Raw genomic sequence first — 27,995 nt, 5'->3', positions numbered from 1 at the left:
AGCTAAGCTTTCTGTGGAGGGATTCAACCTGCAATCAGCTATGTGGAGCATCGCTTTCCTGTGGGGCAGCATCCTTCTGCCCAGCACAGTTGGAACGCCTGCAATGCTGTAAGAACCTCGGCTGCTTTGCATGTGTGCTCTGGTCTGTGGGGAATCTTGGGGGATGGCGGTGTGACAGAAACAGGACAGAAGTCCTAAGACCGTGAGTGTTTCTCCAGAGAGGCATAATTTCTCATATTCCCAAGGTTTCACTTGATTCTCATGCACCTTCACCCCCCTCGCTGCCCCTATTGCTTGGCTCTCCCTTTAGTGCCTTTGATGTAGACCATGTATTTCTGCAAGGACTCACACAGAGTAACTCTGCCAGATTTCTGCATGTGTTTAAATTCTGACCTGCCAACATCTCATGTCTCCTACTGTGCTCCAGAACGTATTTCCATTTGGGCTATGCTTTTCTCCCCAGAGTCATAGGTCACCATGTAAATCTTCAGAGAACAAAACTGGGTGCCTTTACAAACAGGGCAAGCATGAGTCCAAGGTGTCTAATAGGGATGCTCTTTGTAAAGCAGTGTGTTCATTCTGGCTTTGCTGGCAGTCTGCTTCCTCCATGCCTTTCCTTAGACCTCTGGCCAGGACAATTCCCAGCACTGTTTCTCTTCATATACTTTATCAGGAATGCAACTCCTGTTCCAGCAGACACTGCTGTGATACACTGGCTTGTTAACTTGCTCTTGGTTTTTGAAGGCCTTTGCTTTTGCAGCCAAGATACAAGTTCAAACAGCAACATGGCAGTGCTCGAGCAGTAGATATTACAGTGGGAAATAAGTCACTGGATTGTAGCTGAGTTCCCTCCTGCTATGTGTGGTGTGGCGTACACAAGTCTAGTTTTAAAAATCTTTTCCAGCCAAAGTACAGCCCCTTCCTCTAGGACATGTTCCATAGACTGACACAGCTTCTGCTTAAATGATGCTTTACTGCTACATGTTTCTCAATGTTACCTTCAGCATGAAGCTTTGCTTTATGGAAATACTGCTTGCTTCGATAGGCTGCCTACTGTTCCGCCTGTGCACCAGTGTTTTTTGTAGATTCATGAGAAAGTAATCCAGCCTGGCTCTTGTGATCCTTGAATGACAGCCTCAGAGATGCTGTCTCATACTTTTATAGCTCAGAAGGCAAGGAAAGAGATGAATTGTCAAAGAGTTGTAAGAAAATCCTCCAGAGTAAAGGGTTATTAGGAGCAAGGGAGGTATGGGAGGTTCAAGCAGTGAGTCTTTTGTGCTCATTCTATCTTTTGGCCTCAGTGGCACGGGGGAGGTGCCGTGAGTCAGCTTCAGTAGGATAACCAAAATGTCGCTGGCATCTGTGATCAGATCCCCTAATATTAGCAGCAGACAAGCTGCCCAAGGCAGCTTGACAGCACTCAAGTGTGAAAGCACTCAACGCTCTTGGCCATCAGGACTTTGACTCCCTCTTGCCAGGGTGCTGAGATCCAGATAAGAACTGCCAGCAGGTCACGTCCCGATCTGCTGCTGTTCTGATCTTTCCAGCCCCTGTCATCCTGCTGCTGCAAAACATGACACTGGCTGAACCTGTACAGAGGCAGTAAGCAAGAGGAGTCAGCGATAACAATTTTCAGACCTGCTTGAATGCTGGCTTTGGTCCTAGCTGCTGCAGTGCAGTATGAGATGAAAAAAACCCAGACAATATGAACAGTTTCTTGGTGTTATTCACAGGCACAGCTATGAGAGCAGCCACAGAGGTCTGAGATCTGGCATAAGAGAACAGGAGTGTCAGGAGCTGAAGAGAAGGTGCTCATGAGACTGTGTCTGGGACATGAAACTGGGACACTGGGCCACCCATATACATATACATGGCATTGTTTCTGAGCTCAAGAGTACCTGATAGGACAGAAAGCAGATAACCAACCAAGCAAATTGATGGTGATACATAGTGTGCTTCAGTGACAAGGCTGAAGTCTCAGGAAACCTGCAATGTCGCCAAGCTGACACCTTGGGTGACATGAGGAGATCTCTTCACCTCATTTCGACTTTCAGTTTTGGAAGCAGTGACTTCACTTTTTGACATGTGCATGCAGCACGTAGTGCAGACTCAGTGTTAATGGCTACAGTACCTATAGATGAGAAGAACAGTGTGATCTTGTCCCACTGGCATAATGACAGTGGAATGAAGAGATCAGAAGTCTTATTAGGCAGTACCTAAATACTGTGACCAAAACCTGTCCTCTTCGACAATCAGTTTCACCTGACACTTTTTTTTTTTTCTTTTTTTAATAGAAATTATGCCGTTGCAATACCATCTCAGCTCTACTACCCCTTCTCAGAGACAGTGTGCCTCCAGATCAACAGAAAGCAAGCAGTCCTGACCCATGTGACAGTAACCTTGCAAAGCAGAGCTGGGAATGAGACTCTGATCACTCAGTCCATTTCCCAGCTCACCTTCTTTCATTGCACAAGCTTCCAGGTGAGGAATATATTTTCAGGCATTGTTAGTAGGGTGGACAGTGCATGAGTTGTGCTCTTGCTGGGCAGGAAGTCAAATAATTGTGTCTTACTATGGGGACATCTTAATCAGGCACTAAATCTTCTGTTTCAGCCTGTATAGGTCTTGCAGTGTCCTTCCTGCTGTGTAGCCCCACTGATATTTTATTCTTCTAGAAAACACTCTGAAAAGTACTGTGAGGTCTTTCAGGGCAAGAAGAACTGGAACAGTATAAAAGCAGTATCATAATTGTTATTCCAAAATCTTGGAGATCCATGAATGGGATCCACCCTGAATTATGGTTACAACTATGCCTGCAGGTCCCTCCTCCTGTTGGAAAGCCCGATGAAGTGGCTTTTATTGTTATCACAGTCCTGGAAGCCAACTCAGAGTTTCAGAAGAAACAGAAAGTTCTAATCAAGCACGCAGACAAGAAGACTTTTATCCAGACAGACAAACCTGTGTACAAACCTGGACAGATTGGTATGGACAGAATGCCATGTCTTGTGAGAGAAAGAACGGTCCTCGGGCCACAAAATACGCAGTAGCCTCTAGTGCTTGGAACAGGACCTGCTCTGCAAGAGAGTTGTCTCACAGGCTTCATCTCCCTTCTAGGCTTTGAGGGATTTGGGGATACCTCTCTCCTACATCAGCATGGTGCATGTTTTCTCCAGTAATAGCCGTATTCAGACAGCATGCCAGCGTGTTTTGGCTGGTGCGTGAGGAAAGGTTCAGACACCACTGTGTTATATTCATGATTACTGCAGTCAAAGACACGATAGTCTGTCAGTTCCCTAAATCCCTCTCTCTCCCACAGACCTCCTCAGGCAAACATCATGGTCCTGCAGGCCCCATCACTGCCCTAACACAGCCCATATCACTGCAGGGTACAGCTGTTTGCTCCATGCCTCTCCATCATTTCCACTGGCATGATCTTCACTGCAGGCAAGACTGAGTGCCCCACCACAGGTCCAATGTCCAGAAAAATGCTGTTTCTCACCAGCACAGCCAGCCTGCCCAGAAACCCCATACCACCTCTCCTACCACTTTTTTTCTAGCAGGATTCTAGCTCATAGCAGGGCTTGGAGCACAGGCCCAGAAGTGGATGGCTCTAGCTGCTGCCCACACCCTCTCAGTGAAGCACATGGGCACATCTTTCTTAGCAATCCGTTCTTCTTATTATTAACAGACTTGATTTCATTTCAGCCAGTCCTGTTTTTCTTTTGCTCTATAGTCAAGTTGCGAATTGTAACCTTGGACCAGACCTTTGTTGCCAGCAATGAAATGGTAAGTCAAGAAGGGAGAAACCTTATTAAGTCTGAAAATGCTATGGGTTGCCTCCATGACTTCTGGATCAGTGCTTAGCCCAGCTAGGTGATCCATCTGTGGACAGCTAGTGACAGGTATTGCTTTTGGTACCTACGAACAGCACTGGGCACCACCTGTAACACAGGAACTGCTCATGATGTTGGGTCATGGGAAGTCCCTGAGAATTGCTTAGGGAAGACTCGTGGATGGTTGGGGGATAAAAAATGCCAAGGAGATGGATGGTAACTTGATTGAAAACATCCCACTGGTAACTGTTATTTCCTCCCCACAGCAGCGCCTCGTGGAACTGAAGGTAAAGCACCTACTTTATTGAAAGTGGTGATCTCTTCTCAGCTCGGGGAAAACACAGGTTTGGAGATGATGGTGGGAAAATATGGATACAGAAAGACAGCTACCTCAGAATGAATGGGAAGATTCCTTGACTTCTTGCCCTTCCTTTAGTATCCACGCAAGTTTGACAGTGCAGGTGTCATGATACGGATCACACAGGGGTCCTTGCAGTAAATGATGGATGTCAATGAAAACCAGTCCAGCAAATTTTTATAGAGTGGTCACAGGACTTTTAGCCCCTCTAGCCTGTGAATTGAAGGTTTGTGAAAATCCTAAAGTTTCTTTAAGGAAACTTTTATACTTAACATACAGAAAATTAAAATTTGACCAGTTAGTGTTGTGGCTACACAGCTAGAGAAACTTCCTAAAGCAGCTTTCAGGATATTGTTCTTAAAATCTGTTTAGTTTCAGTATTATAGGTAAAATATGGACTGCAACCACCTGGGCTGAGGAAAGATACATGAAAGCAATGAGGAGTTTCTAATAACCTATGCAGAGAGGTCACAGTTCCAGCTAGCAACTGGCGGTAGCTAATGTACATTATATGCCATACCCACCAAGCAATCAATACATAAACACATGATTTCTGAGACACCTATGGAATTCTTCATGCCAGTTTATACAAATTTAGTACTCTGATCCCACTTCACCCTTTCATATGGAACAAGCTCCCACTTGTTCCATATGTTTATAAAGCCCCCATCAACTCATTGCTACATTATCCCTGGCTGGACGCTGTGACTGTAGCCAGAGTTCTACGTCTTGCCTTCCCAAGAATCAGCAGTGGGAGAACACTGTCCATAATGGACTGACCATGACAGTCAACAGAGCCTCCAAATGCCCTTGCATCCCAGGTCTTTACATCCTCCTTTCTATACTGGGACACATGGTCCCCTGTCTGAAGTCCTGGACTCAATTCCCCAGATTTCCCTGGGGTTTCAAGATATCAGACTCCCCATTAATCAATTCCAAGAAGCTCATGCCTTAGTCAGCATGTGCTGTCAAGATCGATCCCTCTCCACTGTGACCTGAGGGCTATGGCAGCTCAGATCACCACAGAGGTCTCTAAGAGGGACCACCTCTATCTTTTAGTGAGAAAGGCAGGCAGTAAACCACAGTATTTCAGCAGTCAGTGAGATGGCAGTGCCACTAGAAAGCAAAAATATGATGGATTGACTTTGTCAATGAGACAGAGAGAAAAGCCCTGTCCTCTTTGAGCTCCGACTCACCTGAGTACTGTAGCTGTATCATAGACTTGGTCTCTCAGGACAAGATATGTGCTCAGACTATGCTGTGATAGCTTGGGCATCTTTCTGCATTGGGAAATAACTACTCTCTGCTACTGCCAATGCAGGACCCCAAAGGGAACCGAATTGCACAGTGGCTGAATGCTACACCTGTGGGAGGCATTGTGGATCTGTCCTTCCCTCTGGCTTCAGAAGCACCAGTTGGAGAGTACACCATCAAAATGCCTGACCGCACACATACCTTCAGGGTAGAGGAGTATGGTAAGAGTCTCAGGGAGCTGATGGCAGCAGAGAAAGATGTATTGCCTCCAGCACCCCTCTCTTACATAGAGTTGAATGGACTAAGCAGCTGTGAACAGCTGTTCTAGTTGTGCTATTGCCTCAGATGTCCAACTGCTTGCCAGTAGGTGTAATCACTGACTATGCCTCAGACCCACTGCCTCTCTCCTCTCTGCTGTCCTGAGGAGGGACAGAGGCACTGTCCTACAGCTGTTCTCTGAGGAGGACACTAAGTCTGTCTACTCCCACCACACTCTCCTCCTGGCTGGGCTGCTGGTGCAGTGCTACCAGGACCTGTGCTGGTAGTCAGGGAATAAAAGGAGAGATTTCCTTTCTGTGAGCAACCATTTGGGGAGGATTGGAACAAATGGGCTCTCTCTCTTCTCACTAAATTATATTTCTCTTGCTTTCACACAGTGCTGCCCAAGTTCAGTGTCTCCATCCAGATGCCTCAGGTGGTCACCATCTTGGAGGATAAATTCCACCTCCACGTCTGTGGCATGTGAGCTGACTTACTGTGGCAGAATGTGCATTTTTACTGGTTTGGAAACTGCACAGCTATCAATAACTGGGCTCAAAATTGCTTCTGCCAACCCTACCTCCACCCCAAAGTCTGGTACCCTAGCATCTTTTGCTAAGGAGTTCTCCTGTACTCTCACCTTTCTTCATATTCTCTCTCCCTACTTCTTTCTCTGTGAGTTTGAAAGTGTGGCAGTGGATCCCCTTGGTGGGGCATGTGCACCACAATACAGTACCTCTGCTGCATTGATTAGTGCCAGTGTGGATGGAATAATGACTCAACTTGTGGCCAGCACAATGTCACCCTCCTGGAGGGACTAGTGTTGACTTGGAGAGAATTCACCCACCACTGCTTTCTGTTTCAATCTGATGAAGTGATTTTAACTTCTTGGCCTCTTCTGAGCTCATGAGCCATGAAGATATTGCAGGATGCTGGATTGTACAGCTGCAAACCACAAGCTAAAGCTGATATTACTCACCCTTGAGCCAGTGTTTCTGTATGTGAGTGTAAGTAAGTCCTCTCTGCAATGTTTGCCAGGTACACGTATGGGAAACCAGTCCAAGGTAGTGTGAAGGCTGTGGTGTGCCGTAAGCATATCCGCTATAATCGGAAGTCTTCCAAAGCCAAGCACAGTATTTGTAAGGATTACACTGGTGAGGTGAGCACATGGTACATCCACGCCTCTTGCAACAGAGAGGAATAGGGGCAAAGAGAGGGCAGAATACTAAAGGAAGGAGTGGGACAGACATCAGCTATTGAAGCAGCATGCTCTTTGCTCAGGGATGAATGACTGATATGTCATTAACACCCCAGTGCAGGAATTTTATCCCCTCTCAGTGATTTCTCTGACTGCACTTAGATGCATTCAAAGGAAGAAGCATCTGTAGGCAAACTAAGTATTGCAGATTTGCCTACAAAACAGGTATTGCAACAGGGCAATAAAAAATACAAACATTATCCACACTGATTCACTTCCACTGGATGCCTTTTAGTTCCACCTTTTAATCTGGTGAACAGACTTCTGTGCTGTTTCCCAGAAACGGCTGTTTTGGAGACACAGAAATTACTTTTTGCATCTAAGCAAGCAATTGCAGTTCAGCACAGACTTTATTCATTCATCTCTAGGGTTGAATGAATGTATCTGTGTTTGCTTACATATGTTTAAGTAACCCCACACATATCTTAAAGATAAATCCTACCCTAGCAGAAGAAATCATGTTGTCAGGGAGGAATGACAACTCATGTTTGCTACTGGCACATGAGTGAGTGTGTGAAGACAAGACACTTGTGAAACAGCATCTCCTATTAGTGACTGTTCCACAGAAAAGAAGTACATTTCATGCCAGTATGGGAGCTGCTCCTCAACTCAAGTGTCTTAGACATGTACTTTTAGACTTCTGGGCCTTGGGTTTGATCTGCACTGCAGACGGGATTAGTGCATTCGTGATTGGTTAACAGATAAAATTTCACATCCCCAGACAAACGAGGATGGCTGCTTTGTCACTGAGGTGAATATTAAGATTTACCACGAGAAGCGTGATGACAATTATGATTTCAACCTGGAAGCTGTGGCTTTTCTGAAAGAAAGTGGAACAGGTAGCAAAAACTGATTCTACACTTTGTGGATAATCTTTTACTTTTCACTCATACAACATGCTTGTCTCTGGGTTTTCATCTGTAAGATTGCTTATGGATCCTTGTGTCTTCCCATCAAACCACTGGAGCTTTCTTCACTGGCTCTCCCATGGGGTCAGGTGTTCAGAGGGTTGTGTCTTCCCTGGGAGCACCATGGCAGCACAGATGTTCTTGTGTACCATACCAGCCAGGTCAGACTCACATAGGACATGTGAGTTCTCCCGCTTGCAGGATGGGAATTACCAGTATACTTGCTCCTCCACAAGCTGTTGTGGCCAGTCCAGCTCTGGTAGTTTCTTGGTTTGGCAGAGGTGGGCAAGAGATCCTTTTTTCATCTTCTAGTCACAGTAGAAACGTACACAGAGGTGGGCCAGGCCAGGTTCTTTTTTTTTCCTCAACTGTACTTTTGGGAAAGTCCATTGGAATGAGGAGATAGTCAGAGCAACCAGTGATAACCAGGGCCCTGACTGTGTACCATTATAGCACCTCGTCAGATTTACCTCCACACCCAACACAGGGAGAGGAGGCTATTTGTCCGGAGCAACTGTTAAATATCCCAGCCTGTAAGGTTTCCTTTCTTACAAAATTTTACAAACCCTTCCTTAAAAGAAAATGTTTTGCAGCCACTTGCTGAAAGCAGCGACACACTCAGCAAGCAGACTTAGCAAACAACTGCAGTGATTTCAGATGGGCACCACATGACAAGACAGCAGACTATAAACTAATGTGGTGAAGGCAAGGAAAAATGTTGCCTTCTAGGGACTCTGCTGTGAGAATGGGAGGAGAATGGTAGTGGACAATTATGAGTAGAACCATCTTAAAGTCAGAAAGAGCCTTTGAGAACTGCCTAGTGGAGATCTTCTGATAGACTGCTGTCATTCTATCAGGTCAAAATGTTGGAGGCGCTGTTGCTGAGTGTGTGTGTGTTAAATGACTTCTGAAGTTACATGGAGAAACTACAATCCCCTAAGAGTGATAGCCCATCCAATCTTGCTTCCTTTGCTCCGACGGATGATACTCACCTGCATGCACCTCCTGTCTTTCCTAGGGGTGGAGTTCAACACCACTGAAAACTGCAGGGTCACTTTTGATATTACAACTCTCCAGTTCTGGGGAACAAGCTACTATTATCAGCAAGGAACTCCCTACTATGGAAATGTAAGTGAACAATGCAGAAACACGGAAATCCAAGCCGCTGGGCCTAAAGGGATGGCAAACATGGAAGTACTGAGGGGTCCCCGTGCTCTGAGCTGCCCAAAGCTACTAGCACAGTCCTCTGCCCCAGTCTTTCCTTTGACATCTCTACCAAGAGGTAACCCAAAGGGGTGGCCGTAGGATAGGCACGTGGCTTTGCCAGGTGAGATGGCTGCTGCATAAATGGGCAGGGGTTGGAGGATTTAAGAGTTCACACCGAAAGTCCTTTTGCAGAGAAGGGAACTGGGACTGGGAGGTACATTTTCTGTCCTGAGACCTCCAATTCTCTGACTGTTCTCTGCATTGTTGCAGCTGGAACTCAGAAGTGCCAATGGGACACACCTGAAGAACAAAGAGGTCATTCTTACAGTGTCCTATGGTGGCAAGAAGCAGACCAAGACCTACTTCACAGATGACACTGGGATGGCCTCTTTCACCTTAGAGACATCAGCATGGGACAACAGCAGTAAAGTTCTACTACAGGTTAAGCCAAATAGTTACAGTGGAATTGGCTAGCACTAAGCAATACATCCCACATGCCTATAGACTATGTCATTGTTTTGGTGCAGCTAGGGAGATTGGGGCATGGAGCAGTGAAATGGCAGATCTAGGGCAAGAGGAAGAGCCCATAGCAGAGCCAGTGTTCTGGTCCCTGGTGCCACACACAGTCCCCAAGCAGTCAGAAGACATGACGAGAGATGGGGCAGAGGACAGAGACCCCGTGAAGTTATGACTGAGATCTACCTACATAGATAGCATCTCTGTCTGAGGTGGAAAAGGCTTTGTGGGGCTGGTCAGGGAAAGAAAGCAAAAGAACTCCCATATGTTATGGAATGGGAAGACAGGAAAGGAGACAGGGAAAAAACATCTGAAAATACATGTGGAGAAGAAAACATCATTGACTAGTTTGCATTATGTTTCCTCATAGCTTAAGAGTTAGGAGAAACATGGGTTATAAGACGCAGAAAACTTAGGAGAGAAAGAAAGAAAAATAGTAAGGAAGCAGTTGCTGCAAGCTAATCTGGAGAAGAGCAGGTAACCAGGATGTATGGAGCTAAATAGGTCTTCCACTGACAGGGAACTGACAGAGGAAACTTTGCATCTACTTTCCCAGGAACAAAGAAGGCTCTCTTGTCTGGTTGTAGGGGTCCTATCTGGTTGCATCTGTCCTATCTAAACTTCAAGGTCAAAAGCATTTCAGGGCAAGCCCTGCCTCTTTATCAGAGTGCATACAGTATCTTAGATGTTGGGTCCTGACCTCTTTGAAGTCTACAAGATGTTAATAATCATAGCCTCAGTGCAGATAGGTCAATCAGTCAAAGAAGAGCAAGGCTACTGATCTTCAGTTGTCCCCTGACACCTCTACCTCTAGCCCATGCCTTAGTAGTATACAGTTCTCTGCCTCCTGTTTAGGTGCTAGTTATCCGAGAGTGTGATGGAGCGGGCAAAGCCAGGCTCCACAGAAAGGGGCTGGCTAAGATTGGCTTAGGTGGAAATGGCCACCTTATCCTGGGAGAGTTCAGAGCCCATTGCCCAGTCAGTCTTAGTTCTGGCATGGAGAGAGCTGTAAGAAATCTTCAGACACTGATCCACCTTTTCTGTGCCACAGGCAAAGACCCAGCCGGAGGACTTAAGTGATCAAAATGTGAGGGTGTCTTATGGCACTGCATCCTTCACACTGAGGGCCTTCTACTCTTCCAGCCGCAGCTCAGTGAGGATCCAGCCAGTGCAGGCAACGCTGCCCTGTGGGGACCTACAGCGGGTCACTGTGCACTATCGCATCCTAGCCACAGAGCTGGGGGACGGTGCTGCCAGGGCAGAATTCTACCACCTGGTGAGTGCAGGGCAGCGCTGGCAACAAGGTCAGCTTTGTGACGGGTCTGTGTCAACGCAGGACCCTTCGCTGGCCCAGAGACACGGAGCAGAGGCATGATCAAGCCTCTGCTCTGTTCATTACTCTTTAGGTTTTGGCCAGAGGATCCCTTGTACATCATGGCCAAACAACAGTACTTCTTGATCCACCATTAGGTAAGAGCATCTAAATAGCGGGAACATATTAAGGACCTAACAGGAAAGACCTTCCAGCCTAAACGGGGAAGGAGAGAAAAAAGATCTGAGACCAAAAGGAAACAACAGAGCTGTCAAAAACAAAACAAAACAAAAAAAAAAAAAACAAAAAAACAAAAAAAAAAATCAAGAGGAAATGGAAAATATGCTATCTTTCATCTGTCTTTTAATTTCCAGAATTATTTTTTTTTCTGATCAAATGATGAAATTGTCAGAGTTTATCTGCCAAGGAGTTATCAGCAACCTCCAAGAAAACTCACAGAATCTTTTTGTTGGACTCAGGTGGAAAATAATTGCTCTTTCAAGTGCACACTGTTGCCAAGTTCCCTCATGATACAAGGTCATTGCTAGAAAATGGCACTAACCTACGCCCTGGTCTAGCTGGGGCCTCCACAAAAGCAAGGCAAAATAATTTTTATCCAAGTAACTGTACAAAAGTATTACAGAGGGTGAGCATGTTGCTGCTGTTAACCTTGAAGATGGACTTCTTCCCCTCTTCCTTTGTTTTTAATATTTCTCCTTCTTTGTTCAGGTCAGTATAATGGGGCTTTCAATGTCACTCTGCCCATTGACCTCATTTCACCCATGGCTACCCTCTTTGTTTACACTGCCTTCCCTGAAGGACAAGTGGCAGCTGACATCTTCAGTCTGAAAGTCTCCAAGTGCTTCAGGAACCATGTAAGTAGTGCACAAAACATAAGGGGACAAGTAGTCTGGCGGGTAGCTAATTAGCTGCAAATTGGCAGATGTCCAGAAGAATCCAGTAGCCACAGTCTCTCCTTTTCTTCCTCTGTGAATGTCTTCAGCCCTTCTTCCTTCTGCTGTTTCAGGTGAATCTTGGCTTCTCAGACACAGTGGCTCTCCCAGGATCAGTCGTCAGTCTCCATTTGCAGGCTGCACCAGGCTCCCTGTGTAGCATCCGTGCTGTAGACCAGAGCGTCCTCCTCCTGAGGCCAGAGGCTGAGCTAACCAGGGATAGTGTGAGTCACTTTAGTGCTGAGCCTTGCTAATCTTGGAGAGATGCCTTTTGAGGATCTGGTTACAGGCACATGTGAATATGCCAACAAGTACTTGAATGGGGACAAGACATGGCTTAATGAGAAAAAATGAAGACCAACATCAAACACCAGTCAAAATTTCCAGTCTCTATGGAGGGATCTAATAGAATAACCTACTGGCATCCCCGAGTACAGCCCAAAGTCACATTCTTGTTATACTTAGAGTGGTTGGCCACCATGGCAACCAGATGGCAAGGGACTTCCATCTCCTGAACCAATTCATGACAGTGCTCTGAAAAAAAGAGTTATGTTTAAAAAAACACCCAATGTGCGACAGGCTCCATGTCTCTGTTCCAGCTCACATGAACCAGACAGTCCTTCCATTCACAGATTGGACTGTAAGTGGTGCCTTGGCAATGTAAAGGTCCCATTTCTCCTCTAGACCTGGGATGCATTTGGTCTAAGGACCCTTGAATTGCCTCTTGACACTGTCTTGATGGAACCAGGATGTACCTTCAGTCAGACAAGAAGCTATCTAATGACTCCTACAGGGAAGGGGTCCTCACTGCATGCACTGAGCTCACAGGTACAATCTATGTGCTAGAAGTGGCCACAGCTATGCAGCATACCCCAGAGGGGTTCGTGTTCATCTCTGGTGCTATGCATATAAAACTTGTGGAGGCTTTCATGAAGCTCAGAACCTATGGGGCTGGGCTTTTGTGCGGTCACAGAAAATCTCTGGATAGAAATTAACTTCCCACCTCTCACACTGACCTGTACTGTTTTCATTCTTTGTCTACAGGTATACAACATGTTCAGCTCTTCTCAGGAGCTCCCCAGCTCCCTCACAGACTCTTATAGTGACTACTGTACTATCCACAAGAGTCCAGGAATCAGCAGTTCCCCTCAGACCACTCTTCCACCAGGAACAATGTCGCCATTCATGTACGACAGATACTCTTATGCAGTGTCCCAACCAGATGTTTATGAACTTCTGAAGGTAAGTCTAATTTCCAGAAAACCTGAAATATCAAATCTGAGCCCTTTTGTATCCCAGACCACAAGGATAGCTTCACAGATTGTCTTTCCCATAAACACTGACAACTTCAGGCTCTGAATTTGTCAAGCTTCTGAACTAAGAGATCTCTGACACTCCATGTTCCCAGCTTGATAAATTCCAGTGAATCTGGTAGAGCCCTAGAACCCATCTTCCTGTTTATCCCAAGCTTGGGACCCTCAGACTTTCTAGGAGTTGGGAGGAGAGGGAAGTGTCAGCCTGAGTCAGACAATATTGGAGGTTGGAAAAGAAAAGCACCTGAGAGAAAAGGGGGACTGGGGAGAGGAGAGAAAGAAGAGTAGAAAGGAATAGCAGGTGAAAGATGAGAACAAGTCTGTGTTAAGGTGAGCAGCAAACTCTGGTGCCAAAATAATGACACTGTGTGTAAGCATGCACATACGAGCGGTCACGCTCACTACCCTGTCTGGAGAGAGCCTCCTTTGGCGTGAGGGGTCGGGACCCGGCTTTGGGAGCAGCATGTTTTCTGCAGGCTCTCCCTGTATAAATGCTCAGGTCAGGCTGAAGTGAAAAAACGCAGGGTGGCTGATTTGCTGGGAGGCAGGGGCAGCGCCTCAGACATACCACTCCCTCCACTGAAATCTACTTTCTTTTCTTTCCCTTCTTTCCTGCAGAATTCAGGTCTAACATTTTTAACGAGCCTTAAAATCAAGTCTCCAATTGAGTGCCGCACCCAGACCACTTTCTACTACGACTACATGTGTACATCTCAATTTATGCTGTTTCTTTGGAAATCACGGGTACCATACAGGATACACAAGGGCAGCTGAACATGCAATGTGCTGAGGAACTGGGGATGGCTTCCAGAGATGCATGGGAGGTTGCACAGGAGATGTGCACCACAGGAAGAGGGAAAGGGTCCCAATGTGTGTGTGTGTGTCCAGTGCACTGGTGTGGTGGAGGGGTGGCTGCATAAGAAGAACCTGCTTGGAAACTTCTGCTGGCAGGCAGGAAGATAATACGGTCGAGGGGGGGAATGAGGCAGCTGTCTCAAGAAAGAACATCTGTTTGTAAGACTAGGAAGGGTCTTGCTGTAAACCAGAGAATGAGCAAAGATTGGTGCTGGGCAGTATCTAGGCCTTTCTGCAGGGGCTGAGAGCAAAAGTGTGAGCAGGTAGAGTTCCTCATGGGGAAGTACACACATACTGGAATTCACGTGGTCTCCTGGGTTGTATCATGGAAGACAATAGTGAAGTAGGTTGAGGGCATCTTGGAGAGGACAAGGGGGATTGGAGTGGGAGTGGGGGGGATGGAGAGCTGAGCTTTTCTCAGTTGAACTCTATCCTGATTTCACAGTTGCTCTGCCTTTGTATGAATGCTTATATTCCCAATAGCTTATGGCGAGCTGGCAGACTTGGACAACTTGGACCCAGAAACAGATGCTGCTGTTGAACGTGCTGAGTCAGAGCATGTTGATCTGGGTAGCAAGGCAGGGCCAGTGCGTACCTGGTTTCCAGAGACATTCATCTGGACTCTAGTTCCCATCAAGTGAGTAATTATGGGCTGTGGCCCCACATGGATCCAGACCTCCTACCTGCCACAGCAGAGAGGGAAAAGACAGAGAGGGACAGAGGCAGGCCATTATTGCCTTTTGTGGCCACAAGGAAAAGGGATGTGTGCAGAAGTTGATAAGGACAATGGAGGTTTGGTTCAGTTCCTGGTCTGCTTGACATTTTCCAAATGAACCTGGGGAACTTAAAATCACAGAATCCTATAGGCTGAAAGAAGCCTCCAAAGGTCTGTAGCTCAACATCCTGTGCAAGGCAGATCCAGTTAGAGCAGGTTGTAGTCAAGTTCTCTATATCTCCAAGGGTGGAGAATCCACAAACTATCTGGGCACCTGTTCCAGTGTTTGTTTATCTTGATAGTATTTTTTTTTTTATCTCAAGTCAGAATTTCCCATATTCCAACTTGTGTCTGTTACCTTTCATCCTATCAATACGCACTTCAGAAGAGACTGGTTTTCTATTGTGTCTACGCCTTCCCAATGTGTAACTTTAGAAAGCTGAAAGATCTCCCCTTAGCTGTTCCCTATTAAATTTGAAAATTCCAGTTCTTTTAGTCATTCCTTGTACTTCAGATGTCCCAGCCCTCTGCCCATCTTGGTATTCCTCCACTGGATGCATTCAAGTATGTGAGTATCTTTCTTATACTGGAAGGCAAAAATGGGACACAGTACTCCAGATGTGATCCCACAATGGAGGAATGCAAGGGCAAAAAATAACTTTTCTCAACCCAGTGGCCGCATTGATACAAGTCTTCCTGATACAGTCCAGTAGTAGATGACGTTCATTGCTGTAAAGGCACATGAGATGTCTCATGCTCAACTTGCTATCCACCAGGATGCCCACTTCTTTTTCTGCAGTTTCTTACTAGCCAATCACTGCCTAGCCTGTACTGTTGCATGGTATTATTCCATCCCAGATACAGAATTTACCCATTTTCAAGCCCATTTTTCCAGCTTCTCAAGGTTTCTTTTAATAGCAACCTTTACCTCCAGCATATCAGGAACCCCTGCCCAACAAAGTATGGTCTGCTAATACATAGTGAGATTAGTCTGCTAATCTTGTGGAGGATGTCTTCTCTTCTATTATCCAGGTCATTAATAAAGTCAGCATGTAGTAATGGCCCAAGTGTCAGTCCCTGAGGGATGCCACAGGTAAACAGCCAACTGTTGGACTTTGTGTCACCAATAGCCATCCTTCATCCACAGTGGTCCAGCAAATTTTCTGCCCACCTTGTCATCCAGTTGTCCAGTCCACACTAATGTGGCTACAAGGATACTATGGGAGACTGTGTCAAGGGCATTGCTAAAGTCAAGTTACACAGCATCCACTGTTCTCCCCTTATTCACACATCTCAGCTTTCTCCTACATGCCAATGTTCTCCATTTATAAAATAGGATCTCTACCTCTCCATCTCATTTGGCTGGATTATGCCCATTTCAGGGCAGGGTCCATCTTCCATTTTGTGTGTGCAGATTTGTAAGTGACACTTATAATGACCACCGCTGACCTGTGATTGGGTGTTTGGGTGGTAGTGTGGTGGAAGTGTCACACAGTACTCCCTAGCACAGGCTGGGTGTATAACATGGAGCCCTTGGAGCCCTATGTGACCACACAAAACAAGAATTTGAGGTGCAACACTGTCCAGAAACAAATTTTGTTTGCATTTGCCTCTCAGTCCTTCCTTGCCCACCTATTTGCTATCCTTCCCATACCTCTGTTTACTTTTTAGGAATCCCCACACCTTCACATGCACTTCCAGTTTACAGTCCTTATGCATTTGTCTTCCCCAAGCAAAATCTTTACAGGGGTGGGAACAACTCCTTCCAGCCCAGGAGGAAAACTCCTGTTTTCTCCTCAGTGATTCAGGGACTGCTGAGCTAGCTGTCACGGTACCTGACAGTATCACAGACTGGAGAGCCATGGCCTTCTGCACCTCAGTGAGCCATGGGTTGGGAATCTCAGAGGCCACCAGCCTGCAAAGCTTCAAGCCCTTCTTCGTGGAACCCACCTTGCCCTACTCTGTCTTCCTAGGAGAGTCATTTCCTCTGAAAGTCAAAGTCTTCAGCTACCTGAAGCAGTGCATGGTGGTGAGTGGCTCCCTCCAGGATGTTTTTGGGGCAGGGTGAATGTGTGGTAACAGTACTTCACTGATAGAGACCCAGACAAGGGGCTTCCTCCTCAGGCACTGGGCAGAAGAGACCAAGGAAGCTCTTCACAAAGCTCCATGTGGAGCTATCTCTGTCCAGCTTATCCCTCCTCATAAGCTCAACCCTACAGGACTGTGATGTCCATGGGCTGTTGGTGTCTCAACATCATAGTCACCATGGTCTTCTGGGCTTGACTGACATTTGGATCAAGGATCTGAAAGGGAAAACAGAGCAGCAACTGTAACCCAAACTCTCTTTTGTTTCACTTCTAGCTCCAGCTTAGCCTAATGGACTCAAGGGATTTTGAATTTGTGCATGCAAATGTCAGGTTCACCATTTGTCTGTGTCCTGATTCAGCAAAAACATTTTTCTGGGACGTGAAGGCTACAAAATTAGGTAAGGGGACAAGGGAGGGGCAGGTGTGGGCAGCACTGGCAGAGCGGCTTGAGGAAACCAGAACTGGTCTGGAAGGGAGAGTAGCCTATTATGGGAAGCATGGGCGAGCAACCTTAGGCTGAGCAAGCTAAAATATAGGCATGGATGTGCTAACTGACTTCTTCATGTTTTGTTCTTTAGGGAAAGTGAACTTCACTGTCGCTGCTGAGGTGATGGAGCAGGAAGAAGTTTGCACTGAGAGTACAGCTGTTGTGCCAGAGTCTGGAGGGAAGGACACAGTGGTTAAACACCTGCTGGTGAAGGTCAGTGTGTGCTTCAGGGTCCTGGTAAGGCTGGAACTGGATCGGTTTCAGCGGGTGACTCTGCGAAGGAAGTGTCAGCCAGGCCGATAGGCACGTTTCTCAGGGGGGCTAGTCAAGGAGTGATTCTAAGAGTAGGTTTGGTCAGGGCATGAGGTGAGTTCCTCTATTCAATGGGACAGAGACATCAGAACTGGTTGCTAGCAGGGCGATGGGGACAAAGATCACGGTAGCAGCTTAGAAACCAGCTTCTCAGTGAAACTTCATTGTTGGCATGCACATCCCTGCTGTCTGCGGGAGGCCCTCTGCATGGCCCAGGAGGATGGAAAAGGTGCTTGCAAGAAGGTGGGGTGCTGTGCAGCTGTTGTCTCGTTTTACTGCTCTCCCTTCTGAGCTGACCAGCCTTTTCCCCACCAGGCAGAGGGGATGCTGGAGGAAAAGACCCACACCTCACTGCTGTGTCCTAAAGGTAGGTGCAGGTACCCCAGAGACAGAGGCTGCCTTACCACTGGGGCTGTACATGTGCACAGAGAAAACAGACCAAACAGAAGCAGTGTGGTGGACAGCTCTAGGACTACCTGGAGGTGCGTGGGAAGGGAAAAGTCAGGGATTTTGGAGCTTTTATGGGAAGGCAAAGCCATTCAGATCTACCCAGTACTACAAGCTCCTGGCAGCACCAAGCCACTGCCTAACCACATCACAGTCAATCATCAGTGGGTGGCCTGATCTCTGTGTCATCCTCCCTTTTGAATGCTGATTTCACCAACTGATGGGGTGATTCCAGCCATGTTTACACCATCTTCTGGGGATACCTGTGGGTCTGCTATCTCCTTCCTGCCTGCTGTTCCAACGTTTTTGCCATTTGCAGGAACTTCAGCTTCAGAGACAATCACTTTCACTATGCCAGAGAACATGGTCCTTGGGTCGGAGAGAGCCCACATCTCTTTCTTAGGTGAGATTTAAGGTGGGTCTTGGAAAGTAAGATTTTTCCCTGCAGGATTTTCTTCTGGTGCCACCATGTCTTCTTTAGCAAAGAGAGTAACAAGAGGGAATGTGTACAGAGAGGTGTGATACTGGCCCTTATATATTCCAGAGAAGCATCCCATATCTCTTATACAAGTGACACTGCACCAGATGGCTGTATAATTTCACCCAGCCAAGGGCAAGATAGACAAGTACCATATGACTGTTCCTGCAGGGCTCTAAAGACATGAAAGTCACCCTAGTGTGAGCAGAGGTGAACGGAGACCAGCCTTAGAAGGTTATCTGGAGAATCAGTGAGACCCGAATTTTTTTACATGCAATAATATGTAAAGCTCCCAAAGCTGTGGTTCTCTCTTACAGGTGACATTTTGGGGACAGCACTGGACAACATAGATGAGCTCCTCCAGATGTCCAGTGGCTGTGGTGAGCAGAACATGGTTCATTTTGCCCCCAATGTCTTTATCACACGATACCTTGAAGAAACAGGACAACTGACTCCAGAAATCAAACAGAAGGCACTTGGCTATCTGGAAAGTGGTGAGTGGATTTCTGCTCATGTTGGCTGCTCATGCTGGTCATGTCCACCACAGTAGGTTGTGCAGTGGGGATCTCAGCAGAGGCTTGGTGCTGAACAGGATTTGTGCAGTGTCACTTGCCTGACACCATAGGAATTACAGCAGTAATTGTGTCTCAGCTGAACAAGGTGTACATGGCACCCCCTCTGAAAGCCCCTTGCTGAATTCCTTACAGCCAATGCTCTCTATAATGATCAGCAGGTTTGGCGGGGTAGGTTGTTAACGTAAGGACACAACAAACACAGAGCATCTTCGCTACCCCTGGCCTCTTCCCACAGGATATCAGCGGCAACTCCTCTACAAGCATGCAGACGGCTCATACAGTGCCTTTGGGGAAGGGAGCGAGCCAGGGAACACGTGGTAAGCAGAGATATCCAGACATAGTCGAGGAGCAACAGCTTGACCTGATCAGGCTCAAGCTGCCTTGAATTTTTGTCTGGGGAAATGGAGGGAGTCTGGAGGTATGAAGTTTTGAACCAAAATTGCTTCTGAGACTTTTTGGAAGGGAACTGTGCCAATGAACTGACTTGAGCTACCCCTGTTTGATTGTCTGTGCTCGGACACTCCAGCTGAGACCGATTCTGAAAACTTGACTGCAAAGACACCTTCTATCCCAATTTTCCAGAGTGCTTTGTGCCCAAACAGGATTGTGGAAGGGGCTGAGTGAGATCACTAAGTATCAGCCCTCCTGGCTCACATCCTGTTGGAATTGGCAGATGGAAGCACTGAGCTGTCGGTGAATTTTTTCTCTCTTGCTGCAAGTGGATCTGAGCTCGAGCTTCAAGAGCATCTAATTCATGTACATTGCTTCCTATTCTCCACCTGCACAGAGGCTCTAACCTGCTGGTATTTCTCCAGGAAAGAGATGGGCATCAGTGACTGCTTCAATTTGATTTTCTTCTCCCTGGTTCTAGGCTTACTGCCCTTGTCCTCAAGACCTTCAGCCAAGCCCGGGACTTCATCCACATAGATGAGCAGAATATAAAGGATGCTGCCAGTGCCCTGATTAAACATCAGACTCCATCTGGCTGCTTCAAGAGTGTGGGGAAGCTCTTCAACAATGGTCTGATGGTATGACATGTCCTGGCTATTCATTAGGTACTGAAGAGCTCCTTCACTTTCTGGTCCAATTTGGGTGCCAAGAACAAATAAACCCTACTGTAGAAGGGAGACTCTGATGTGCCCAAGGCCACTCTCAGGGTTGTACTTAGTCATGGTGGCACTTTTTCAAGAAGTTATGAATGATGGAGGTTTGCATTTGATGATAGACTCATGAGAACTGAATCAGTGATCTGTCCTAGCCCAATCTCAAAAGCTAACAGAGGCCTCAAAAAAAAAACCCTGTTTTCAAGCTCTGTGTTACTCCTTTGGTAAACTGGTTTATCTTCATTTCTCATTACTGAGCTGCTGTTTCTTCCTTCAGCCTGAGTTCCCTCCTGTACAGAAAGAGTCAGAAATTGAGTGGAGACTGATGGAAGCCACTTATGTGAGATTCACCTTGCCAGGGATGTGCCCTATACACTCAGAAATACAGTGCTTGTGCATGTACAGACACACACAGAGTACCACCAAAGTGGAACTAGCAGCAGTTTGGCGGTAGGACCTCAGATTGTTCATCCTCTACATGAAGAGAATGGTACTTTTCACTTTCCCTTGCAAAAGATACCTTTCTTTTGTGCCCCCATATCCTTACCACTGCCCTGCCCCTTAAGTGAGGTGCCACCTTGCAGCTTGGTTGTGGGAATATCACTTTCCCCTGGCACCGAAATCTGCTACTGAAAATCTTTTGCAGGGGAGGGGAAAGGCAAATGTGTTCAGCAGAGGGAGGGAATTGTTTACCAAGAGCCTCATGGCTGAGAGGTGCTCTAGTAAGCAGGACATGCAAGAGTAGATACCAGCCCTGGCACTTCCTTAGCAGAAGGAATAGGACCAATACTGTTGCCTGCACTGACTTTTGCTTTGGGAGCAGAAGGCACTGGAAGACTACCTATCCCTTCTCACAGCAGCCCTCCTCCCCTTTGTTTTGTGGTGACTGCAGGGTGCAGTGGAGGAAGGCCTGGGGCTGAGCTCTGTGATCGTCACAGCTCTCGTACACTTCGGGATGCCACGCTCTGTGAGTATCGGCAGCAGGGACGGGCTGTGTGTGCAGCCTCTCGGCAGGCAGTGCACTGGAATTCTGCCTTTGTGCACACAGGATTATGTTCCCAGTTTTTTCCCCATGTGTCCTATCCCTGTTTCCACCCTCCTCTGCACACATCCAGGCTGCATTCCCTCCCCATACACCCTGTCAGCAACCAGTGTACTTTCAATTGTATCCTAGGACCCAGTTGTGTGGAAAGCTCTGAAATGTATAAAGGACCTGGTCAATGCTGATACTGGTACTTCCAACCTCTATGGCCTGGCACTAGCTGCAAACGCCTTTGCAGTAGCAGGTGATAAGGCCCTCAGGCAGAAAATCCTCAAAAGATTGGATAAGGTCGCCATAATATCAGGTACCAAAGACTGTGGGGCAGGAGAGAGGGCCATTGGAAGAACTGTGTAGAGATCCCAGGGTTGAATGACCAAGGGAATGTCGGGCAGGAGTGGGGGCTACTGGCAGAGATCTGTGGGGAGCCCAAGGCTTTGATAGCCTTTATTTGCCAAGCTGTCACAGGCTATATCCATATTGTGATTTTCTCTATGGATGATCTCACAGTCCTGGTCTCCCAGTCATCCAAACCAGAGGAGCTTCATGGGTGTTCTAGAGCTCCTTCCCAGCCTGTAGGCCCATGTTTTTACTGGGAAAAACAGGAGGTGTGGGTCAAATAGGGAGATATGCACCCATAGCTTGTCCCAATGTACATGTTCACTCGGTACTTAGGAACAGGGGCTGAGTAGGACTCCAGGGTCATTAGATACAGCCACACATTCCATAAGTGTTCCTACTCCACCTCTAGATGACCAAATATTCTGGAGTCAACAGTCCAAACATGAAGAAGACTCTCTATATTGGTATCAGGCTCCATCTGTTGATGTGGAATTGACATCTACTATCCTCATGGCTCACCTTTCAAAGTCAAGTTTGTCTTCAGATGAAATCAGAAAGGCATCCCAGATTGTGTCTTGGCTCACCAAGCAGCAAAATCCTTATGGAGGCTTTGCTTCAACCCAGGTAATCCCCTTGAGCCACCATCATCAGAGAACCTGCTGTCAGCTATGGTCTGTGAGAGAAAGGCATTCTAGCACAGCCCATAGTGAAAAAAAAAAAAAAAAAAAAAAAAAAAAAAAAAAAAAAAGAAGAAAAAAGAAAGATGTATGGATTTACAGCTCCTGGGAGTTGGGAAAAGGTGAATATTTTTATTAATCTGAGCTAATCCCATGCTAAAATTCCAAGGGGAAAGCTCAACCCTTATCGTGCTGTAGCTGCTGTATGAGGGAGGGAAAGGTTAAGAACTGGGCATGCACAGGAAGCAGGGATCCTATTTCACCCAATGTGTGTCTCTTTTCTCAGGACACAGTGGTTGCTCTGGAAGCCCTAGCTCTGTATGCAACCAAGACCTTCAGCAAGGATGGCCCTGATCTTCAGGCTTCTCTCTCCTCTGAGGGTTTCCACCAAAACATCCGAGTAGACAACACCAATCGCCTCCTGTTGCAGACAGTGGAGCTGCCAGCCATTCCCCAGGATTATACTGTGCGTGTACAGGGCCATGGGTGCCTCTTTCTGCAGGTAAGCCCAGTCAGGAAGAAAAAATCTCTCCAGGGGAAAAGCCTTGAAAACCAGGGCACCTCTCACCTTGCTACTTAGCCAACACTGAAAAGAGACTGTTGCACTGACTTGCATGAATCTGGGCTTCAGGACTGGTAGGAGTAGCTGGGATCCAACAGGAGGGGAATAACAATTCCCCACATGAAATCTGGATCATCTCCACCCAGTCAGAGCTGCACCTCTCCTCCAAGAAGTCCAGTGAAAGCCACCAGGAGCAGTGCAGTAGCAGAACCTCCCCTTCCACCACATAGTTTTCTCTTACACCAATGCAAGAGAGCAAACAGCAGCCAAACACTAGACAGGGATACTCTCTAGCAAAAAAAAAACCCAACACCTACTATTCTCTGCCACCTACCTTCTTTCTGTCCTGGCAGGCTGTTCTGCGGTACCACATCCCTCCACTGAGGAGCGACGTCATCTTTGCTGTGTCTGTGCAGACAGAGTGCACCGCTCCCAATGCCACCCAGTTTCCCGTCACCATCCATGCTCGGTAGGAGACACTCAGTTACCCCTTGCCTCCCTTGTGTTAAGAGGCTTCTGGCACCACACCAGTCTCTTGATGGCCAGGATTCCCTTTCACTCATGAGGTCCAAGTGCTAAGATGTCCCCATTCATTTAACTATTCTCTCCTCAGCTGGGTGAAAGGTACAAGGCCCCCAAAGGGATGGTTCAGGCTATAATCCTATCTCTGGGACCTCATACCAGTCACCACAAGTTTTCTCAAAGTCTAGGGATCTCACCCCTGTCTAGTATTAGGTCTCAAAACACTAGTGATGTGAAGGACCTGTGGGACTGACTGCTGACACTTATGCCTAAGCCTTCCCTTCTCTGCTTCTGGTTAACTGTCACACCACCCTCCCCTGTTGTACCCCTCCCTGACTTGGGACAGAACTGCCAGGAGAACAGGAGGAGGATGTGATATTCCCTACCATGCCTAGAGAAGCTAACTCCAGAAGCTTTCCAAGGAATTTTTTCTCCTTGGCTTAGCACAATTAAAAGAGAGATCAGGGGAAGCACAAAGATTTATTACAGTACAGGAACAGATATACTTACAGGAGAAACACTGGAAGGAAAGGCAGATTCCTTCACCTGAGTATCAAAGCTGGGCTGGCGTATCTGGAGATCATGTCTCAGAAAGTAATGTTAGTGCTGTCCCCTGGGTTCCTGCTGCAGCTACACAGGGAACCGTGTGTCTACCAACATGGTCCTGATCCAAGTGGAGCTGCTGTCTGGATACAGCCCTGTGGCAGGTTCACTGGAAGAGGTGAGACCATAAGTTTGTGTCCATCTGGGATGGGAACAGTGATGGAAGTCCATCATGCAGGATTGTTTGCAGAACTGTGATTATTCCTGTGGGTAGAGAAACACAGTTCTTTTCTTCCCAAGAAATCTTTATGCCTGAAGTCTCTTCCAGGTCACACCCAGTCTTCCCTTACCCCAAGGGCTTCCTTGGCCATGTGAGCATTTTGCCCATGCTCTCACAAGGACAAATATCCCTGAATATATCTGCTTTCTGTTAGAGTCTTTCTGACATTTTTTTCCCTATTTTCAGCTAAAGAACATGCCTTTAGTGAAGAAAGTTGAAAGCGAAGCTGACCAAGTCATTCTCTACCTTGAGGAAGTGAGTGGGATTTAAGCTAACATCATCATTAAAACGACTATGATAGGCAGATAGCTTTTAGTTTATTTTTGTATCTTGGTTCCATTAGTATTTTAAGCATCGAGACCTGTTGTTCCTGCATACCAGCCACATTTGCTGATCTGGAAAGGTGTGTTGTGTCAGCCTGTAGTTCAGCTGTAGTGAAATGAAGCTAACTCTGATGTTAAGCCTACATTTGTTGGCACTGTTCAGAGACTGCTGAAAGACCATGTACCATGTCTGATCGGATTTGGGGAGTAGTAGTAGGATCTATCTAGTAAATTCAAGCAAGCCTGAATTCTTAGAAAGCACTTAAGCAGCCTGAATGTAGTAAGGAGCACTCAAGATTGCCTATGGAGTTTGCCAAGATTACTCAGAATTAAACCAGATGGTTGCGTGAGCAGCAGTGCTCACTCCACAGCCTCATTAACCAATAGATTAACAGCCAGCCTTTCTCTAGCTACTTGCATACCTAAACAACACCAGAAACAAGAGCTGGCATGCATTTAAAAACTTCAGAATCTCCAAGGAGCAATTCTATGTTTCTGTGATTCTTTATCTCCAGCTGTCAATAAACTGAGCTAAGCTAGCCTCATAGTAAGTAGGTTATTGTCATGTGGATGCATTAGATTTGCAAAGATGCATTTTTTGTTAGATCTGCAGCACAGATCAGAGAGGCAGCGCAGAGAAAGATTTCAGCCCAGGCTGTCAGGTAGCACAAAGTGGAACCTAATCAACAGCAGGTCATGTAACTACCTCCATCCAGCAGATGTTTATCCATACTCTGCATTTGTCTGCTTCATGATGAGGGTTGTGTGAGACTGGAGAATAAGAGCTGATGTAATGGGACTGTGTATAAGAAAGTAGCCACTGAGGCAAGATGTAAGAAGGAGCTCAAGAGCAGAGCTGGATGGGAATTTGTGATTGGTTGGGAGTGCTAGTGTTACATTTAGATGCCTATTGCATCTATTTTGGCTTTGATATCTCTCAAGGTTTTGACCTAAATTTGGTGACCAAAATGGGAGATGGCCATGAAATGTGAAGTAAAAGATATTTCTGAGATGGACTGGAAAGCAGAACAGATCTGTTACAGTGGTTAGGTCTCCATGAAGCCTGAGTGAGAGCAGGTAGAAGGGATTGTCTTACAGGACCTTGGTTCTAACTGTAATCCTTGCATCTCTTGGTCTTAGTTGACTAGACAGCCTCACACCTACACTTTGCTGGTGCAGCAGGACTTGCATGTGAAGGATGATAAGCCAGCTAATATCAAGGTCTATGATTACTACATGCCAGGTGAGCTCAGATGCTGTACTGCGGATACCTCTCAAATGTACCACTGAAAATAAATTTTCCCAAGTTGTCAAGTCTAAGACAATATCTTCCCTGACACATTTATCTAACTGCCTCTCAGAAGCTCTCTAGTGATGGACCTCTTGGGTTTCAAAATGGCAGATCTTTCTTTCTCTGGTCCCAGAACGTGCAAGTTTGAAGTTGGCATGTAGATCCACTTAGGGTATAACTCTCCCAACAAGAGGGGAGCAAGGAGCTTTTGTACGCTTGTTTGATGGAAGGCAGCAAAAGTAGAGCGACCATAGTGAGGGGATGTCTTAGAAGAATGAGGGTCCCCTTAGAGGAATGACACTGAAAACAACTTGTCCTCTGTCCTCTGGGGTCCCTATTGAGAGGAAAAACTAGAAAAGTGTCAGGAATTGCTATTGCTTCAGAAAATGAGGAATCCATAACTGTAATTGAGCTGTTTGGCACTTACAGCTTCAAAAGATTGCAAACTCTGATTTGGGTGAATCTGGCCTCTGTACCCATACCAGTGGTTTCATGTGTCACAGAGGAGGGGAGTTATTGCCTCTAAGCTGAGCAAACACCTGTCCTAGAAAGAGATGCACAATTCTGGTTTGTGTTAGTGAGTTTTTGGTAAATATCTCACCAGCACTTTTTTTTTCTCATCTTCCAGAAGAATCTGCAGTGATGAGCTACAGTGCCCCATGCAAGTGAGGTGAGGTCCCAACACATCTTTTGTCATCACAGGCATGGTCCTGAAGAGTATGGAGAGGGAGGGAGATGCAGGCAAGGGTCCTTGGTCAAGAAACTTGCCGGACTGCAGGGTCAGGCTAGGAGGTGATTCGCAATGCTAAGTAAGAGTGAGTTCCTGTATCTCAGTGGTTAAAATGAGGGAAAGGGAAAACTGAAGTGGAAGGTCTGAGGTACCCAGCTCATGACAGAGTTGGAGGTATGTTACAGTAAACAAGTTCTGCCTGTCCTGAACCCTACCACCAGTTTTAGAATTTTGCATTAAATATATTTTCCTCAAGTCAACACAGTTTCTTTTCCTGGCACTTTCCCTGCAGTTCCACAGCCCTCCAGCCCTGTGTACACAACATGCCACGTTCACCTTTACTGCAGGGCCTGACTCCTTTTCAGTGCCAAGCCTCTTACAGTCTCAGCCTGCCTTCTGATCCATGCTAGGGGACAGGCACCTGCCCATCCTCTTTCCAGGCTGGGCAAAAGCAAGGCTTGAATTTGACCAGTGCCTGCTCCTGTTTTAAACTTTGCTTACACCTGCATACTTCCTTGTCCACAGCCCACAAGATGAAGAAAAACACCTGTTTCATAAATCACCTGTGGGAGGCACACAGCACTGCCCTGGCATGCCTGTCAAAAACCCCACACTCTTAGTGGGAATTCTGCCACAGGCTTTGGATAGGTAAAGATGAAGAGAGCTCTGTCCTTGATGGCTTGGCAGACCCACTAGTCATGAGATGCAAAAAAACCCCTGAGTTCCCAGTGGTTAGTTTTAATACTTCAGGAACACAGATTTTTTTTTTTTTTTTTTGGTTTGTTTTTTTTTTTTTTTTTGTCCTTTGTTGTCTTCACAGGAACAGGGACAGACCCCTCCTCTGGAGTCTCTGTCTGTTGGTCCTTTGTCACCCCTGCCAACATCCACGATATGGAGATGAGAAGCAAAGAGAAAATACCTGAAATTTCCTGCTGAGCAGTTAGTTTCTGAAAGGCTCAGACTGTGCCTAGCATCTTATTAAAAGTCAGGAGACCTGAACTGTCTGATTGAGTGATTATTCAGGTTTACTGTTTTTCTCCCAACAGAAAACAGGAAAATTGCATTTATGAGCAGCTGGGAAAAATAACTTCCTCACCTCTGCTCTGTGTGTGCCTGCACATGTACATGTGCAAAATGCTGCCCCTCCAGTAGCAATCTCGTACAGGAGGAGGTAGAGCATGCATCAAGGCAGAGCTGTTACCTGGGCAAGGTGATGATCGCACAAGCTGAAGCTGAAGTCAAGGGAGGGCTGGGATATGTTCAAGAGTTTCTTTGCCCAACAGTTGCATTTAGAGACCTTCATCGAGCAATTTGCAAACTACTGACAAGAGAGGGTGAGGGGCTAGAGTCCCAATGCACTGCATTACTGTCTGGAGGCTGCTTCAAAGAAGTGATGATGGAGTAGGAACTTGCAGGAAGGGCACAGGAGATACAGTTGTCATGGCATGTTCAGTTGCA

General features: G+C 46.6%; 1 protein-coding gene across 1 annotated transcript; it reads left to right on the top strand.

Moving 5' to 3' along the window:
• The first annotated feature begins 24 nt into the window (after positions 1–24).
• On the top strand, positions 25–26,476 carry LOC104360996 (alpha-2-macroglobulin-like protein 1). Its single transcript, XM_032984045.2, has 35 exons — positions 25–108; positions 2,295–2,481; positions 2,820–2,982; positions 3,734–3,786; positions 4,100–4,120; positions 5,513–5,666; positions 6,102–6,186; positions 6,742–6,862; positions 7,683–7,800; positions 8,888–8,997; positions 9,346–9,516; positions 10,643–10,867; positions 10,998–11,061; positions 11,633–11,778; positions 11,931–12,080; positions 12,901–13,098; positions 13,788–13,875; positions 14,508–14,661; positions 16,540–16,768; positions 17,101–17,224; positions 17,405–17,526; positions 17,941–17,992; positions 18,392–18,475; positions 18,868–19,044; positions 19,361–19,442; positions 19,997–20,153; positions 21,121–21,195; positions 21,403–21,574; positions 22,019–22,233; positions 22,573–22,788; positions 23,202–23,317; positions 24,001–24,091; positions 24,380–24,448; positions 25,657–25,759; positions 26,436–26,476. Exons 1-35 carry the CDS (start codon positions 41–43, stop codon positions 26,474–26,476), a joined length of 4,401 nt encoding a protein of 1,466 aa, XP_032839936.2. The 5' UTR covers positions 25–40.
• The last annotated feature ends 1,519 nt before the right edge of the window (positions 26,477–27,995 follow it).

This window comes from Tyto alba, unplaced genomic scaffold (assembly GCF_018691265.1).
Source record: "Tyto alba isolate M040663 unplaced genomic scaffold, T.alba_DEE_v4.0 Super-Scaffold_21, whole genome shotgun sequence".
NCBI lineage: Eukaryota > Metazoa > Chordata > Aves > Strigiformes > Tytonidae > Tyto > Tyto alba.
This window is presented reverse-complemented; position numbering and strand designations above follow the sequence as displayed.